At 57.5% G+C, this 18,887-nt stretch overlaps 1 protein-coding gene across 1 annotated transcript; it reads right to left on the bottom strand.

Annotated features, from left to right (window-relative positions):
• Nucleotides 1-1,385: 1,385 nt before the first annotated feature.
• On the bottom strand, nucleotides 1,386-18,815 carry ATP2B3 (ATPase plasma membrane Ca2+ transporting 3). Its single transcript, XM_090061547.1, has 14 exons — nucleotides 18,780-18,815; nucleotides 17,639-17,948; nucleotides 16,771-17,031; nucleotides 16,265-16,390; nucleotides 16,049-16,174; nucleotides 11,071-11,112; nucleotides 10,080-10,259; nucleotides 8,005-8,247; nucleotides 6,428-6,606; nucleotides 5,717-5,930; nucleotides 4,975-5,102; nucleotides 4,531-4,638; nucleotides 3,509-3,679; nucleotides 1,386-2,814 (listed from the first exon to the last, which is right to left on the bottom strand). Exons 1-14 carry the CDS (start codon nucleotides 18,813-18,815, stop codon nucleotides 2,539-2,541), a joined length of 2,400 nt encoding a protein of 799 aa, XP_089917673.1. The 3' UTR covers nucleotides 1,386-2,538.
• Between the last annotated feature and the right edge of the window lie 72 nt (nucleotides 18,816-18,887).

The raw sequence follows: 18,887 nt of genomic DNA, 5'->3' as shown, positions 1-18,887 counted from the left end.
CCAAAACTGGGTATTCCGGTTCCCAGCCCCCCCTGCCTTCACCCTTAGGAAAAACCCAGCCCTACTCCTCCCAGAAACCCAGGCCCGAGGGAGGCTCACCTCAGCAGCTGGGTGTCCAGTTGGAGGTCCAGGTGGTAGCGGGGGGCTGAGGGCTCCAGGAGGGGGAGCAGGGCCGAGGACCCCCTCCAACGGGTCCCAGGGGGTGGGGCCAAGCCAGGCGACCCCCCTGAGGCTCCCCCCCCCAGCCGGGCCAGGGCCAGGGCCAATAGCTCCTCCCGCCCCACAGAAGGCACCGCCACAATGGACAGACGCCCCCGCCGTGGGGGGGTGGCCAGGAGCTGAGGAGGAGAGAGGGTGAGGAAGGGATCCCAGGCATCCGGGCCCCCAAGCCCTCCCCCGAGAACCCAGGCGTCGGGGGCCCCAGCCCACCCCACCCCAAGAACCCAGGTGTCCGGGAGCCCCAGTGTGTACACAGAGCACTCCCCACGTGTGCCCAGGAGTTACAGGATCCCCTACTGGTCAGCATGAGACAACGCCCAAGGTGGGCCCAATCCTGGGCCCCGCCGTCCCTACCTTGCCGGCAGCCGGGCCCAGCGCCGCAAGCACCAGGAGCAGCAACGGAGCCATGGCAGCTATACCGGCACCGAACGGGGAGGGGGCTGAGTCACGGGTAAGCCCCACCCCTCGTCTGCGAGCTGCCCCCCTCCACGTGGGTCATTTCCATCCTAAAGGATGCTCTTCCGTTTCCATGGCAACAGAGGCTTTGCGGACCAGTTGCCTAGTAACAGTTCTCCTTCCAAGCCCCGCCCACCCTCCAGCATAGGAATGTACCATGTAGCAGGCCCGGAGGGGGGGGAGTAGTGTGAACGGGCAAAGTTCTACCACTGTAAAGGCTCGGGGGGGGGGGGGGCCGCTATAGGACTGAGCTAACCACTGTAAAGGCTGCGGAGGGAAACTGGGCTGCACCACAGTGAGGACTGAGGGGAGGGCTGTGTGGGTGTTGGGCGGGTAGTTTGGGCTCTACCATCGTAAAGTCTGAGGGGGGAAGGTGTACGGGAGGAATTGGACTGTAGCACTGTAATGGTGGTGGGGAACGGCTATAGGTAGAATTGGGCTGTACCATCATACAGTGAGGGGGTGAATTGGGCTGTATCATCGTGAGGGCTGCTGCGGGGCGTATAGGGAGAACTGGGCTATACTATCATATTGGCTGCGCACAGGCAGGGCTACGGAACGGGTTGGGGGGAAACTGAGCTGTACTATCGCAGGAACTGCGGGAAGGGAGTGTAGGGGGACCTGGTGGGAATTTACCCCACCCCCTAACTGTCTAACTGCAGCCTCCAACCTTCCATCATCCCCCTTCTTACCTTCACGGAGTCTTTGGACTTGGCGCTTAAAGATCCTTTTATTTTGTGGAGGGGGTGCAAGGCGTAAATGTGCTGTCGCGCGCCCAGCCCCGCCTCCCTTCTAGGCCCCGCCCCTTTCTAGCGCGATTGCTACGCTATCCTGGGATCCGGCGGGAGGGGGAGCCATATCAGCCCAGCGGGTCTGCTGGGTGAGGGAGGTGTTTCTCTGAGAAGCAATAACTTGCTAGCAACTGTGGCGGGGCCGTGTTTAGGTAATAGATAAAAGTGAAACAGGGACAATGGGGTGGGCTGTGCGGGTCCTGGAGGATGTGAATCTCCCAACAAAGAGAGAAAGAGCCCAATACTCCAGGTTCCTGGCACCTCCCCAACCCCCACACATTTGCCAGCAGATACAGAGAACCCAGGTCCTCAGCCTACCCCTTGCCAGAGAGCGGAGGAAACCCAAACAGCTGGGTCTGGTGCAAGGAGGGACAAGGGGGAGAGGGGCTGGCAAGATCCTGGCCAATTTTGGGCTCCTCCTAGCACATCCTGGAGTTTCTTGGCAGGGGGTGTTCTCCAGGGGGAGTGGGAGGAACCTCTTCCTCCATCTCCTGTATGGGGGAAATCTCCACTCCCCCATCCGTAAGGGAGGGACAATGGCCCTAGGGACCAGTGCTGCAGGGGTCCAGCCTCCCCCTGCATTTCTGTACATTTGGGTTGGGGGTCGCCCCTCCTCCAATCCTAGGGGGAGTTCTTCCAGGGATGCACAAGTGATGGAAAGGGGGGCAGGGACATCCCCAGAGGAATCCATGGGTGTCTGTGTCCATGTCAGTGCGGTGCGTCTTTCTCCCCTATCCTGGTGTATGAAGAGGGCCCACTCCTCCCACCATCCTAAGGGGCGCCCTGACATCTACTCCTGTCCATGCTTATTTCTGCCCCCTGGGAGATCCTGGAGTGCATTTGTGTCCATGGGGAGGATTGGGGAGCCGCCTCTCTCCCCACTTGGTGTGTCCCGGCGGGTCATCCTTTCCCCATCTTAGGGGGTGGTCCCTGAGGGTGTAGGCATGCCCATGGGGGAGGAAATATCCTCCAAGGAATCCACCTATGTCCGAGGGGCTGTTGCCCCCCCCAATCCTGGTGTGTCCTGTGGGGCTTTACCCCTCCCCCTCTGCTGGCACCTCCAAATAGACCCTCAAATGGATCCACATGTGTTTGTGGAGGGGTCAGAGTGCAGTCTCCAGGCTGTGGGGGGGCAGGCATTGTTATTGGTGTTGTGGAAGGGGCCCTGGCTGGGCCGAAGCACCGTGCCATCCTCAGCATCGGTGTCATCAATGAGGGGGATCCTGGTCAGGTCCACATACGACAGCGACGGATCTGGGAGTGGCCAGGGGAGGTGGAGGCAGCCACGGGTGTCTGATGGCTCAAGTCCAGCATAGAGGGAGCTGCGGAAGGCCCGCACCACACGCATCTGCAGGACCCAGGCGATAGGGAAGCAAGGGAAAAGAGGGGAGTTAGGGAGGGACAAGGACCCAGGTGTCCAGACCGCTACTCCCTCTACTCTCAACTTCTGCCCCTTGCCCCCTGCAAGCCCAGGTGTCCAGGCTCCTCACCCCACCCTGCTCCCACCCTGCACAGAACCTAGGTGCCCAGGCACACTGTTCTACCCACCTCAGGAGAAGAGAACCCAGGAGTTCAGGCTCCTATGCCCCCTCCTCTCTCTCCCATAACGGGTGGGTGGGCTGGGGTGCGTGGATAGCAGTGGGAACCCAGGGAGGCCTGATGGCACCTGTGGGATACAACCGGAGGTGGGGGAGGTTGCTTATTGGTGCATGGGAGAGGCAGATTGGTGGAACTTTGGGACCCCAGCTTTGTTGAATGGGGGTGCAGGTTGCTGGCTGATGGCAGTAGTGGGATCCAGCCTTACTGAAGAGTGGGGAGGAGCAGATGGTTGCTGATTGATGATGGGGCAGGAGCTCAGTCTTACTGAACAGGGGAAGGCTGCTGATAGATGGACAGGAGAGGTTGCTGATTGTGGTTGCAGTGGGATCCTGGGCTTCTAAATGGTGGCAAGTGACTGTGTGGTGGTACTGGGGGGATCCCAGCCACAACACCCTCCTCGCCCCAGCTGCAGGAAGGCCCTTCCCCAGCCCCACTGATCTCACCTGGGTCTGGATTCGGTGAAGGCCACATAACCACAGCACCTGCCCACACTGCAACTCCCGCTCCACAGGGTCCATGTTGTCCTTGTCCTCGGCTGCCTCCTTGCCCAGCCCCCGTCTCTGCTCAGCTTTGCCCAGGCACTGCAGCTGCAGCACAGGGACCCCTGCCAGCACCTGCCAAGTGTGGTAGTGGTAGTGAGGGGGGCAGAGGTTAGAGAGGACTGCCAGGAGGGTTGGATCTAGTGGTACTAGTAGGTGGGGTGGATGTTGGGAGCTGGGAAAGATTAGGGACACTAGCCCCAGCCTTAGTGAATGGGGGAAGGCTGCTGATGGGTGGATGGTGGGAGAGTGGGATCCCACCCTTATGAAATAGAGGAAGTGAATCCAGTAGGGTTGTATTTGGAGGTTCAGTAGGATTTGGGGGTGCCATTTAATGGGGAGGACTAGATTTGGGGGGGCTGGGAGGCTTGGACTTAGTAGAGCTGTATTTGGGGGCTGGGTAGGTTTTTGGGGAGCTAGAAGATTTGGGGACTAGGAGGAACTTGGGGGGGCTAAGATAGTTTAGGAGGAGTGGTCTGGGGAGTATGTTAGGGTGTTGTAAGAGCAGAGGGGGATGGGTTGAACACTGGGGGGGGCTTGGGAGTTTTCAGGGGTTGTAGGTCTAGGGTGGATCCCAGGTCCCACCCCCATTCCTAGAGTTTTCCCCCTGGGTTCCAGGCCCCTTTCTTTGACCCCCAGGCCCCACCACCAGACCCCTGGTCAAGAGGGGTCTGGAAGGGTTGGGGGGCAGACCAGGGTCTGGGGCCACTTTGGGGGGGTGGGGATTTTGGGGTTCCCAAGAAGTCTGGGAGAAGGCTTGGGCGGGTTCAGGCCAGCTGAGGGGTTTAGGGGTTAGAAGGGGTCTGGGGGGGTTGAAGAATTCAGGCCTGTTTGGGCAGCTTTTATGGGCTCATGAGGGGTCTAGGGGACTTGGGAGATGCAGGCCTCTTGGGGGATGGTTAGGAGAGTCTGGGGGGGAGCCTCACCTGTCCCCAGAGGAGCTCGCCAATGCCAAGGAAGAGGCACCAGAGCCACTGCTGGGCAGAGAGGGGAGTGCAGATGAATGGCTTTCCCCCGAACTGCACGATCAGGACCTGGGAGGATGGGGGGAGGGGAAGGTGAGACTTGCGGTCCCTCAGCAGGGCCCCAGATCTGCGCTGGGAGTCCCAACCCTTCTTTTAAGGGCTCAGTCTTGACCATAGAACACCTTGCTCTTGACACAAGAGGCCCAGTCCTGCCCACAGAGGAGGCTGATTCGGGCTCTAAGGGCCCAGTCCTGCACTTGAGTGGCCTCTATCCTGGCTGTAACAGCTTGATCCTGCCCATAAAGGGGGCCTGACATGGCCCACCTGCAGAATGAATCTGTCGAGGACAATGGTGCAGAAGATGGGGTTGGCAGTGAGGCCACAGATGTTGCGCTCACTGTGTACCTTGTGGGCGTTGAGCTCATTGCCGAGCTGTGTGAGCACAAAGGCATTGAAGACAATGGTGAAGTCCTTGGAGGGTGGTGCATGGGGTGGCGCTGCCCTCCCACTGTCAATGTCAAATACCACCTCACCTGGAGCAGGGTCAAAGAGGAGGAGGTAGGGCATCAGGCTCTGCCCCTGTGGCCTCATGCACCCACTGACCCAGTTTTGTGGGGTCAGAGAAACCCCCTACTCCCAGGCCCTACCCTATGGCTCCAAGGACAGGGCCCCATGTCAAGGTGCCACACCTTGGTTCCCAGGCACTGCCCCCCCTGTTCTCCCCCACTGCTTCTAGGCTTTGCCCCCTACAGTCCTAGAACCCTCCCCACTGGCTTCCAAGCCCCTTCCTTTGACTCCCAGGCCCCTCCAATCCCAGCAGACCCTGCTGCCACTGTCCAAGGCCTGTTCCTGCCCCATTTCCTAGGCCCCTCCCCCTGGCTCCCAGGCCCTGCCCCTTGCCTGGCCCTACCCTGAAAGCTGACCAGGCTCCTCCCACTGTCCCAGACTCCACCACTGGCCCTGCCTCCAATGTTGCAGGCTCCAGCCCCATGCCTAGACCTGTCCCAGGTGCCTCCCACACTCTCAGGCCCCTGCTCATTTTTAGATCCCCCACACTTTTGACTCCCAGGTCCCACCTCCTAACTTACAGGCCACACCCCACTCCCAGGCCCACCCTCATGCCTAGCCCCCCCACCCCAGCATTCACCAGCGAAGAGCAGAGTGAAGACAGCAGCCAGCTGGTATGCAGCGTGGCCCAGTACATTCTTCATCATGATGCGGGACACCAGGGGTTGGTCGCGGCCTTGAGGCTGGCGCAGCAGCGATGCCTCTGTGGGTCGCTCTATAGCCAGTGCCAGCAAGGCCAGTGTGTCCATGATCAAATTCACCCACAGCATCTGCATGGCTTTCAGCAGGGAGTCCTGGGGGCGGAGGTGGAGTCAGGGGATGGGGCTGGACTATGGGGTGGGGCCAAGGCTGGGGAAGGTGGTCAGGACTGAGCCAGGACTGATGGGGGTTGGGGTCAAGGGTGGAGTCAGGGTGAGGCTGGGAATGGAATCAGGGCACAAGGGGAGTTGGGTAAAGCCTGCAGATGAGTCAGGCTGGGGCTGAGGGGCAGGGGTGGGGCCAAGATGGGGGGGGGCTCGGGGGGGGGCTGGAGGTGGGGCCAGGGTGGGACTGAGGCTGGGGGCATGGTCAGGTTGAGTCCAAGGCTGAAGGACAGGGCAGGGAGATGTCAGGGTAGGGCTGGAGAGGGGCACCCCAGTGCCTGCATTTGCCACCCCCAGCCATGCACCCAGTCCCTGCAGCTCACTGGTGACTGTCAGTTCTGCTACACCTCCATCCACCCCATGTTAATCCCACCTGTCTCTACATCCCATCCCTGCATCTTCTACACCCTTGGACTGCCAAGCCATGCCTGGATGATGCAGGCACCAGTGAAAGCGACGACGGCTACCACGCTGACAGTGAGCTGGAACTGCAGGAACCTGGCAATGCTGCCGTAGACGTTCCGGCCCCACATCACAGCACGCACAATGCTCAAGAAGTTCTCGTCTGTCAGGATGATGTCAGATGCCTCCTTTGCCACGTCCGTGCCTGCAGTGCCCTAGGCCATGAAGCAGGGGCCCATTCCAGCCCAGAGCCAGCCACCACCTCCACCCTGGAAGCCTCTATAATCCTTCAGCTGTCCTGTGTGGACCCATCTATATACCATCCACTTGCCTTCTCTGGCCTTTCCAGAGCCCCCAGACCTACCAGGCCCTTCATATTTTACTAATCCTGGTGGGGCCCTCCAAGGGGCCCCCCCCATATCCTAGCCATCTGGATCCTTCAAATACCACCCCCCCCCACTAGCCCTGAGTGCCTCCACAGACCCCCCCACACACACATATACACCCTCCATTATCCCTGTCTGGGACCCCCCCCCAGCGCTGTCTAGGTCCCCTAGAGCTCCCCCATCTCCCCCATCAACCTTGCTGAAATCCTCCTAGAGCCCCCCCCCATCCCAACCCCCATGTACATTTGGGCCTCCCATATCCCCTCCCCTGGCATACCTGGACTCCCCAGAGACCCCATACCCCCTTCTAGGCCTGTCTAGACCCCCATATCCCCTCCAGCCCAGCCAAGATCACCTAGAGATGTCCCTATATCCCACCCACCAGCCCTAGAGCCCCTACATCCTAGCCTTGTCTGGAGCCCCCATATATTACTTTCCAGCCCAGCCAGGACCCCCCATATTACCCTCACCCACCCCTGTCTGGGGCACCCCTAGAGCCCTCCTCGGAGCCACCTACAGACACCCCCCCATTTGCCCCTCATCCATGCTGGGACCACCTCCCAGTAGCCGCCCATATTGCTCCAACTGTGTCTAGACCCTCCATATACCCTTCCAGCTCTGCCTAGGCTCCACTAGAGGACCCTCATATACACCCCCACCAGCCCCAACTGTACCCCTCATAACCTCCCCACTAGCCTTGCCTAGCCCCTCCAGAGCTCACCCATAACCCCTCCCCCCACTGCTCCTCTCCCCTTGTGAACTCATGAGGACCCCTGCCAGCAAGCCCTCATGCCCCCAAGTCCGTGTACTCCCACCAGGATCTTGGTGATGCTGTTAATGGGGAGAGAGATGGCCCTGCCCCCAGCGCTAGTGCAGTCATGAGGATCCCAGCTGTGCGAATGCCATTGCTAGAGATAGCCTTGTATCCCACTCATGAAGATCTTGACACTGCTGCTGATGTGGTCCCATCACCCCAGCCCCCACACACTCACAAGGATCCTAACCATATGAGTGCTATGGCTGAAGATGGCCCCATTCCCCTAAGCCCTTGCACACACAAGGACCCCACCCATGTGATTCCTCACAATCCCTGTTATGCACTGACCAGGACCTTTGTGATGCTTGTGTCTGGAGACAACCCCCACCTCCCCCAAGCCCTTGTACACTCATGAGGACTCTCGCTGTGCAAGTCTTTTTGCCCCTACTCATGCACCCACCAGAGCCTTGGAGATGTAGGCACTGTTGATAGCCACAGCCTGGACAAGGAGGTCCAGGACAGTGGGCAGAAGGGTGCCCGGCGAAGGTAGGCAGCAGTGGTGTGTGTCGCACACATAGGCTTTCACAACCGTCATGCGGTTGGTGGTGAGCGTGCCCCTGTTGTCTGAGCAGATGGCCGTGGCATTGCCCATTGTCTTGCATGCATCCAGGTGCCACACCGGATTGTTGTCCTTCATCATTTTCTTTGGAGGAGGGAGGGATGAACATGGAGTGTGAAAAGCCCTTCTCAACAGTGCATGCAAAATTCCCTCCCCCCAGCTGTGCAAGGTCAGAGTGAAGCTTGAGATGCCCCCAAAGCAAGCAAGATATCTACACAAACATGTGAGGCCCTATGCACAAGTGCGCATGGACCACCTGCCCCTCCCCCCATGCAAGGTCATTGTGAAACACAAGGAACTCCCCCCCATAAGTATTCAAGGTTTTTATCAAGTGTATAAACCCCACCCTGTAAAGTGTGCAAGAATCCCACATGTTCAAGGCCCACACACGAATGTGAGGATCCCCACTAGTCATGCAAGGTCCCTGTGAAGCATGTGAGACACCCCCCACCCCCTGCAAGGCATGAAAGGCCTATCCAGGCATGCAGGAGAGCCACACAAGTGTGCAAGGCCCCTGCTTGAGTACACAAGGACCCACCCCTCCAGCCACAGGACAGACAAACAGATATCATGGGATGAACCAATGAGGGGACAACTCTGGCTAGATGGAGGAGCAGGCAGCTGATTCTCTAGATGGAACGTTCATTGGACGGACAGACATGATTCAACGGAAGGTTCACTGGAGAGATGGATGGACAGATAGATAGGTCATCAACTGGATGGAGAGGCAGACAACTCAATGGCTGGGTCATTAGATGGACAAACAGGTCATTCATTGAACAGATGGACCATAGTTCACTGGAGGGCCAGTGGCTGGACAGCAGGCCAGGGGGCAGAAGCAGGGGCAAGGCCTGACCTTTACAGAGTAGGCGAGGGCAATGGTAATGGCAAGGGGCAGCCCCTCAGGCACAGCCACCACCAAGACGTCGACACTGATGATGAAGAACCTGACAAGCTGCTGGGTGTAGACAGGGCTGTGCTCTGGCCGCCAGTGCCTGCCACCCCCTGTGAAGGTAACCACTGCAGGTAACCACTGCAAATGACAGCACCAGCACTGCCATCGTCAGCGCCAACATCGCCAGGCCTGGGGAGGGCAGGGGCGGGGGGGGGCAGCCATGTACACTGACCCCACAGCCAGCCAGATGTACCCAGGACTGAGCCCAGAATTAAGGGCTCCCAAGGAGAAGAAAGACCTCCCTGCTGCCCTGTTACCCCTAGACCCAGAACTGGAGCCCCCTAAGACAGGGGTGGGCAAGTACTGGGGCTGGAGGGCAACTTAGGGAACTTCAGTGAGCTGTCATGCGTTGGGTCAGCGCGTGGCCTTTAACAGCTCACCAAAACTCCCTAAATGACTCTCCCCCAGGGTCTGGCACCATTGTCACTGCCCAGTGATCCTGGGGCCTCCATGGAGACTGGCTAGGAACCCTGTGGGCAGGGCACAGGCCTGAGTGGATGGAATAGGGCTGTGGGTGGGTGAGAAGCAGTGTCTGGGAGTGAGACGGGTGTGTGGGGCTGGGATTGCAGGGTGATTTCAGTGTGGGGTGAAGACCCAGGGTACAGCTGTGATCTGCTCCCTGCACGCCCTTGCCAGCCCCATGTTTTCACTGCCCCATGATCCTGCTCCCAATCCCTTCCCCAGGCCCTGCACCCAGGATTGGGCCCATACTGGCCTTGCAAACTTGCATGACCAGGCCCCAACCCTGAGGATCAACCCTGTACTGGCCTTGCTGATCTGCATGGCCAGACCCTGCTCCCACCACCCTCCTGGGATCTGGCCCCTGCCCCAGAATGGGGCCCAAGATCACACCTGGTACCAGCCTTGATAACTTGCATGGCCAACCCCAGCATCAAGCCCAGGATCAGGCCCCTAGTCTGCTCCCAACCTCCCAGGACTGGGCCCAGGATCAGGCCCGTACCAGCCTTGCCAATCTGCATGGCCAGCTTGCTGAGCTTCCCCTGCAGCACTGACTTCTTGTGGGGGGTGGGCAGGTGCCTCCGCATCAGCTCCCAGGCCTGGTCCCGATCCTCAGCCTCGGTGCCACCCTCTGCACTCTGCAGCGGCTGCATCTCCACTGCCACTCCGGCCTGCTTCTTGCCTGCAGGGGACAGGAGGTGGGACCCAGGTGCCCAGATATCCCCAGGGAACCCCATCTGTGTCCCAGGGCTGAGAAAGAACACAGGTGTCCAGGCACTGAGATGCCACCCACTGGACTCCACTGGGGAGAGAACTCAGGTGTCCTGGCACAGATATTATCTGCTGGACCCCACTTATGTCCCAGAGCTGGGAGAGAATCCCAGCATCTGGGCTCCCAGATTCCACCCAGGAGACCCAACCCCGTTTTTGAGCTTGAAGATCTGAATGTCTTCCTAGAACAGGAGAATCCAGGCACCCAGATCCCATCTGCCAGACCCCAATGGGGAGGGAACCCAGGTGTCTGGTGCCCAGATCGGACCCAGAAAACTTCATCCCTATTTCAGAGCTGGGAGAGAATCCAGACATCTAGGCACCCTGCTTTGACCCAGGACCCCCCCACTGGGGAGAGAACCCAGGCCTCCAGGCATCCATATCCCACACAGGTGACCCCCAACTCTGACTCAAAGCTAGGGAGAAAACCCAGGCATCTGGGTTTCCAGATCCAACCCAGGAGACCCCAATGGGAAGAGTGAACAGGAGAGTGAACCCAGGCATTTGGGCACCCAGATTCATCCTGCCCCCGCACTGCCCTCCCAGGGTTGGGGAGAGAATCCAGGCATCCGGGCACCCAGATCCCACCTGTCAGATCCCACCAGGGAAAGAAAAGAATCCGGGTGCCTAGATCCCAACTGTCAGACCCAGCTGGGGGAGAGAACCCAGGTGTCCAGGCCCCACTGGCCCCAGGGATTTGGCTCTGGGGGGCAACATGTTACCTTTGTTCTCTGCATTTTCAATAGCCCCGTCTGGCAGCTTCCCTGTAGCAGGACAGACAAGTGAGACCCTCAAGGCCAGATGGACAGACACAGGGAACCCCACCCCCTTCCCTACCCATGGCTTGGCTGAGTGGAGAACACTCTCACAACAAGGAGAGAACCTAGACATCCAGGCTCCCAGCTATAATCCACCAGTCTCTATGTTCCCCCTCAGAAATAGGGGAGAACCCAGGCATCCAGGCTCCTGCCACAGTGCTGACAGCCAAGAGTTGCAACACAATGCCAGCACATCTCCCACCAAATCCCAATGTACCAGAGTTTGACATGCAAGGCCATTTTGACATGCAGGGCCACACATCCCTGCAAGCCGATTTTGGCGACCAGGGTGGACAACTGGAGACCCTCTGGGTTAAAATCCGTGGGAAACACAGCACAGGGGACACAACAGTGGGAGTCTACTACAGACCTCCCACCCACAGTCAAGAGCTTGACCAGGAGTTCGCCGGGAACTGGCTGAGGCTGCATGCTCCAGGACCATGGCTGTCATGGGTGACTTCAATTAGCCAGACATCTCGTGGGAGGATCACTCAGCAAAATCCGAGCGGTTGCAAAGCTTCCTATCGTGTGTAGATAACCTCTACCTGACTCAAGAAGCCTATGGGACAACAAGAGGTAAAGTGCTGCTCGACCTGGTACTGGCTACTGCGAATGACCTAATCAGCGACCTAGTGATCAATGGGAAGCTAGGTACAGCGACTACAAGCTGATCACCTTCACCATCCGCTGTAAAGCTGGCAAGTCAGTCAGCAACACTGACGTCCTTGACTTGAGGAAAGCCGACTTTGACAAGCTCAGGAGGCTGGTCAGCAAGAGGGCACAGAAGCCCCCCTGGCTCTCCAGGGATCTAGCAGACCTCCTGAGGCTAAAAAGAAAGGCCTACAAAGGATGGAGGATGGGATTCACCTCCAAGGAGGAATATTCTGCACTGATCTGGTCCTTCAGGGAGCAAACCAGGAAAGCCAAGGCTGCAACTGAACTCCAACTAGCTTCAGGCATCAAGGGCAGTAAAAAGTCCTTTTTCAGATATGTGGGGAGCTGAAGGAAAAGCAAGGGCAACACTGAACCCCTGCTGAACCAGATGGGACAACTGACAACTGACGCCCAGGAAAAAGTCAACCTATTAAATGGGTACTTCGCGTCAGTCTTTCATCAATCCCATGGGACAGTCCCGCTATGGGACAGGCAGGTCTGGGTGAGAGAGATTCCCTGCCCTCCATCAATGCTGACCTCATGAAGGAACACCTTGAGAGGCTGGACACTTTCAAGTCAGCCGGCCCTGAAAATCTACACCCCAAGGTATTCAAGGAGCTGGCGAGCATCATAGCCCAGCCTCTGGCACGGATCTTTGAGAACTCCTGGCGCTCTGGTGAAATGCCCAAAGACTGGAAGAAGGACAATGTGGTGCCTATCTTCAAGAAAGGGAGGAAAGTGGATCCGGCAAACTATAGGCCCATCAGCCTGACTTCTTTCCCAGGGAAGATCTTAGAAAAGTTTATTAAACAGGCCATTCTTAATGGACTGGCCGACACCAACATCCTGAGGGATAGCCAGCACGGGTTTGTTGCAGGTAGGTTTTGCTTGACCAATCTTATTTCCTTTTATGACCAGGTGACCTATCACCTGGACGAGGGAGAAGAGATTGATGTCATATATCTTGACTTCAAAAAAGCATTTGATCTGGTATCCCATGATCACCTCTTGGCAATACTGGCCAATTGTGCCCTTGGGTCCACCACGATCCACTGGCTGGAGAACTGGTTCCGTGGTTGGACCCAGGGGTTGGAAACTGATGGATGTCAATCATCATGGTGCCCTGTGACCAGTGGGGTCCCCCAAGGCTCTGTCCTTGGACCCATATTGTGCAACATCTTCATTAATGATGTGGACATTGGAATCAGAAGTGGACTGGCCAAGTTCACTGATGACACCAAACTTTGGGGCAAAGCATCCACACCAGAAGACAGGCGGGTGATCCAGGCTGACCTGGACAGGCTCAGCAAATGGGTGGATGAGAACCTGATGGTGTTTAACACTGAAAAATGCAAGGTTCTCCACATTGGGAGGAAAAACCTGCAGCATCCTTATAGGCTTGGCAGTGCTACCCTGGCTAGCACTACAAAAGAAAGAGACTTGGGGGTCATCATTGACCACAAGATGAACGTCAGCCTGCAATGTGATGCTGCAGCTAGTAAAGCGACCAAAATGCTGGCTTGCATCCATAGATGCTTCTCAAGCAAATCCTGGGACATTATTCTCCCATTGTACTTGGCCTTGGTGAGGCCACAGCTGGAGTACTGTGTCCAGTTTTGGGCTCCACAATTCAAAAAGGATGTGGAGAAGCTTGAGAGAGTCCAGAGAAGAGCCACACGCATGACCAGAGGTCAGGAAAACAGACTCTACGACAACAGGCTGAGACCCATGGGGCTGTTTAGCCTGGAAAAACGCAAGCTCAGTGATGATCTGACGGCCACCTATAAATTTATCAGGGGTGACCGCCAGTATCTGGGGGAACGTTTTGTTCACCAAAGTGCCCCAAGGGATGACAACATCGAACAGTTATAAACTACTGCAAGACCATTTCAGGCTGGACATTACGAAGAATTTCTTTACTGTCCAAGCCCCCAAGGTCTGGAACAGCTTGCCATCAGAGGTGGTTCAAGCACTACATTGAACACCTTCAAGAGTAAATTGGATGCTTATCTTGCTGGGATCCTATGACCCCAGCTGACTTCCTGCCCTTCGGGTGGGAGGCTGGACTTGATCTTCCAAGGTCCCTTCCAGCCCTAATGTCTATGAAATCTATGAAAATCCTTGGCACACCACAGCCAGTCTGGGCTCTGGACAGCTGCAACAGGTGGCAGGTTGGCAGCAAACAGCTGTGCTGGGCTCCACAGCCCCAGCTGATGGCAGCTATAGACATGCATGGCAGGGAAGGAAAGGGCTGGGCCAGTGCAACCTTGGCCCCTCCCTCACTGTCTGCCTGGAGGTGCAGGTGGTGCCAGCAATGAGGACTGGGCCCCTCATAATTCCCCCAACTCTGACACACCAAGCTGAGGTGTGGGTAGAGGTTGGGGTGTTTTTGGCACTCTGGCTAAAAACATTGTTGACCCCTAGTCTAGATAGCTTCCAATAGGAGGCTAGAAACCACTGATCTAGATCCAACAGGGTCCAGTCCAGACCCAATGCCTGGTGGGGTGGGATCTAGACCCAACTGCACACCAACAACCAAGACTCCAACTCAGCACTGTCAAATCTACGGTAACACCCAATGGCATCTTGACTCAACACAAAGCCAAGGTCCTTACTCTGTTCACCTCAGCTTAACATCAACACTGGGACATCCAGATCCACCACAGTCCAGTCCAGACCCGATACCCAGTGCAGCTGGTGCCAAACCCAAACAGTGGCCGTAAGTCCAACTCAAGGGTGACACATCTGTGATCAACTTGCAACTGCATCTCGACTCAACCCAAGTCCATCACCCAGGCATCCAGATCCAATGGGCTCCAATCCAGAATCAATGCCCAGTGGGGTTGAATCTAGACCCAGCAACATCCAACGTGACCCTAATAAGGGAGTCCAGAACAAACAGAGTCCTGTCCACAGCCAACACCCATTGGGGCTGGATTCTAACCCAACGAGATGCCAGTGGCCAAGTGTCCAATTCAACAGTGACACGACTACAGTCAATGCCCCATAGCATGTTGATTCAATTTGCCAAAGAGGCCAATTTGCCTCCTTTGCCCAATAGTTAGTCATTCAGACCAGTGGAGTCCTGTCTAGAGCCAATGCCCCGTGGGGTGGAGTCAACACCCAACAATGTGCAATATCACCCAGTGGGGGAGTCCAGATCCAACAGAGCCTCATCCACAGCCAATGATCAGTAGGGTTGGATTAAAAAAAAAAAAAAAAAAAATCAATGAGATGCCAACAGCCAAAAGTCCAACTCAACAGTAACATGTTTATAGTCAGTGCACAACTGCACCTTGACTAAACATAAGGTCAAGATCTTCACTCAATTCAGTACCAATAGCAGACATCCAGACCCAACAGTGTCCTGTCTAGTGCCAATGCCCAGTGGAGTAGTCTTAACCAGTGGTTCTGAACTCGCAGCCCACAGGCCACATGCAGCCCAATCAGCACACTCCTGCAGCCCCTGTGATATCCTGTTAAAACATTTTTTGAATGGTTACATAGGAAGTAAGTTGTGTGGGTACGGCCCACATAACACAGTGAGAGCTGCAAGTGTGGCTCACAGTGGCAAATAGGTTGAGAACCATAGGTCTAGACCCAACAATATCCAATATCACGCCAGCGGAAGAGTCCAGACCCAGTGCCTTGTGGGGCTGGCTCCAGACCCAACTGAACACCAACAGCCAAAAGTCCAAGTCAATGGTGACATACCTACGGTCAACCCCCAACGGTGTCTTGACTCAACATCAACAGTGGCACATCCAGACCCTTCAGGGGTCCAGTCCAGTTCCAACACCTGGTGGGGCAGGCACCAGACCTAATGAGAAGCCAGTGGTCAAGAGTCCAACTCAATGGTGACACATCTATGGTCCCAACTCAGTCCAAGGCCAAGACCTTAACTCAACTCAACAACAGCAGCAAGACATTGCAGACCCAACGACTGGTGGAGCTGACTCCAGACCCCACAAGACAACAGTGGCCAGTCCAACTCAACAGCACCACTTACAATGTGCACCTGCCCACCCAAAGCCCTGAGCCAATGTCAACATCCAACCGTGTCCAACTCAACGGTGACATGTCTACAGTCAACATCCAATGGAGTCTTGACTCAACCCAAGACCAGTGTCTTGACTCAACTTGATCATAACCATGGGAGCCAGGAGGGATTGGCGTGGGGGACATGGTTTGGAAAGAGCTCATAATCAACCCCTCCCCCCAGCCTTACCTTTCTTGTCCTTCTTCTCCTCCTCTTCCCCAGTAGCACCCAAAAGCGTAAAGATGATCCCAGTCTGGGAGTTGACCCCCACGGCCATCACCACCATCCATCCTGAGCCCTCCATGACATGAGTGCCTGGTGAGGGGGGAGGGGCAAGGAGGCAGGGTCAGATGGTGTAGTTCCACCCTGTCAGCCCAGGCCTGGATGCCTGGGTCCTAGCCTCACCAGAAAGCAGCATGGGGTCCTTGTCAACTAACTTGTGGACGAGGTCTGACTCCCCTGTCACGGAGCTCTCATGCACCTTTACATCGTTGCCCTGGAGCAGGATCCCATCAGCCAGCAGCAGGTCACCTGGGGAGGGCAGGAGAGTTCAAAGTCCTCCCGCCATGCCCATCACTCTGGTGTCAGGCTCCCCTGTGCCCACCACCTTGGCCTCAGGCCCCGCTAACCATTAGTATCCCAGGGGTCAAGGATCAGGGGCCAGGCTCTGCCATGCCCATCACCTTCGTCTCAGGCCCCTCCTTTGCCCCTTATTCCCCAGCCTTGGGGATCAAGGGTCAGGGGTTAGGCTGATCCAGGCACATCACCTTGGCCTCAGGCCCTCCTTTGTCCCCTACCCCCTGCAGCCCCAGGGGTCAGGAGTCAAGCTCCCCCATACACACTACATTAGCCCCAAGCCCTCCCTGCCCTAGGGGTCAGGGGTCAGCCTGGATGCCTGGGTTCCCCATTACCGTATTTGATGTGCATGACATCACTGGCCAGGAACTGGGTGGCAGGGAGCTGGGCCTGGCAGCCACGGCGAATCACAGCCACACAGTACTGCCCAGCCAGTTGTCCCTGGAGCCCCCGGAACTGCTGCTCCTTGCTCCAGTCGTTGGAGGCTGTTATCAGCACCACGCAGGCCACCGAGAGCAGGATGGCAGCCCCCTCGATCCAGCCCATCTCTGCCTCCTTGTCTACCTCCAGCCCTGCTGGCAAGCCCTGTCTGCAGACTGCCAAAGGGTAGGGGGTGGGCGGGTCTGAGAGAGGCTGGCACCCCCAGAGCCAAGACCCAAGAGATGTGGAGACCAGAGAACCCCCTGGACTGAGATCCAGGAGAAGGGGGACCAATGGGCCCCGGACAGCTGAGATCCAGGAGGTGGGAGGACCAGAGACCACCCCCAGAGCTGAGATCCAGGGCCCAGAGACCCCTGGGACTGAGATCCCGGAGATGGGAGGACAAGAGACTCTCCCAGGACAGAGATGTGGGGATGCAGAGCTCTGCACTGACTCCGTCAACTGCTTTGAGGGGTTTTTTGGGGGGGGGGCAGGGGATAAGGGGGTTCTTGAGGATTCAAGGGGGGTCCAGGGGCTTGGAGATCCCAGGGGGCCTCAGCGCGATTCTGGAAGGGCTTTTGGAGGTCCTGGGGGTTGGGGGGTCCAAAAGGCTCTGGGGTCTGTAGGGGATCTCAGGGGCCTTGGAGGTCCAGAAGGATCTTGGGGTATCATGAGGGGGCTAGGTGGTCCTGTAATTCCTGTGGGTTTTGGTGGCTCCTGTAGGGCTCAGAGGTTTTTTGGGGGTCTTGGAGGGCTCAGGGGGGCTCTGGGGTTCAGCAGTACCTGCGAGGTCAGGCCTGGGAGGTGCATAGAAGCTGAGGCCGAGGGAGATAAGGGCAGCACCCTGGAGCACAAGCAGTGTCACATTCTGCAGCGCCGCCCACACCAGGCGCGCAAAGCTCTTGGGCTGTGGTGGTGGCAGCTGGTTCTGCCCAAAGGTCTCACAGCACTGCTGCAGCTCCACCAGCCCCTCTGACAGCCCTGGGGTTAACCGGGGGGTCACAATGCCACCGGGACACCAAGGTCCCCTTCTGGGAAGTGGGGGAAAGCAGCCTGGACACCCAGGTCCCGCCCCAAGCACCTGGGTTCCCTCCTAATGAGGATGGTGGGGCAGCTCAAGTATCTGTGTCCTGGCCTAGACCCCTGGGTCCCCTCCCCAGCAAGGGGTGGGGGGTCAGCCCACATATCTGGGTCCCCTCCTAAGGTGTGGGGGATTAGCCTAGATGCCTGGGTTCAACCAAATTCCCCACCAGCCTAAGATACATCCCATTTCACCCAGCTCACCTGTTCTGCCCCAGCCTCAGTTGCATCTTTGTTCTACCAAGCTGTGCCCCCACAGCCTCGGGCTGCTTCCCATTCTACCAACCACCCATCCTTCATCCCCAGCCCACCCCAGCTGCAGCTGCATTGTTACCCCCAGCCTCAGCTGCATCTTTGTTCTACCCAGTTGCCCTGTTCTCCCCCAGACTGTCACATACCACTCAGCTGCCCATTCTTTCCCCCAGCCTTTCCCCAGCCATTTCCTGTTCCACTAGGTTGTGCTCCCCCAGCTGCAGCTACCATGCTGTGGCATACCGTGCTCAGGGTGGGTATCCAGGCGCCTGCAGAGTCCAGCTGCCGCTGCCCTCAGCCCCTCACTGCTCCATCAGCCCCCGCAGCTCTTGCAGCCCCAAGCTTTGGAGGCAGCCCACTGCCTCGCCCATGCTGGGATAGGTGGACAGGGAGCCTGCCAGAGACAGAGAGGGCCTGGATGCCTGGGTTCTATGTTTGCACCTTGCGCTGCCCCTTACTCCCAACCCACAGCCCCCCATAGCCTCGCAGTACCCCTCACTCTCAAACTGTAGCCCCCTGGGGTCTACAATCAAATGGGCAGTGGAGAGAGTTAGCCTGAGATCCATCCCCTTCCCCCACCATTGCCCCTCACCTGCTCAGAGCCTGTTAGGTGGGGGGGGGGGCTCATCCCCCCTGTGGGGGGTCAGGCACCTGTGTAGCTAGGACCCCCAGGGGCAGGCTCAAATCCATGGATGGGGGT

Source organism: Crocodylus siamensis, chromosome 8 (assembly GCF_052110815.1).
Source record: "Crocodylus siamensis isolate JL-2025a chromosome 8, ASM5211081v1, whole genome shotgun sequence".
In the NCBI taxonomy this organism is placed as follows: Eukaryota; Metazoa; Chordata; order Crocodylia; family Crocodylidae; genus Crocodylus; species Crocodylus siamensis.
Note: the sequence above shows the minus strand (reverse complement) of the source record. Positions and strands in the feature narration are given on the sequence as shown.

Excerpts from the sequence above, each read along its gene's own strand:
- ATP2B3 (XM_090061547.1), bottom strand. The coding sequence starts at position 18,815 with ATGAGCCCCCCCCCCCACCTAACAGGCTCTGAGCAG. Across the intron at positions 6,607-8,004 it reads CCTACATCTCCAAGGCTCTG|GCACGGACGTGGCAAAGGAG; the intron begins GTGGGTGCATGA and ends AGGGCACTGCAG. Across the intron at positions 5,103-5,716 it reads CTTCACTCTGCTCTTCGCTG|GTGAGGTGGTATTTGACATT; the intron begins GTGAATGCTGGG and ends ACCCTGCTCCAG.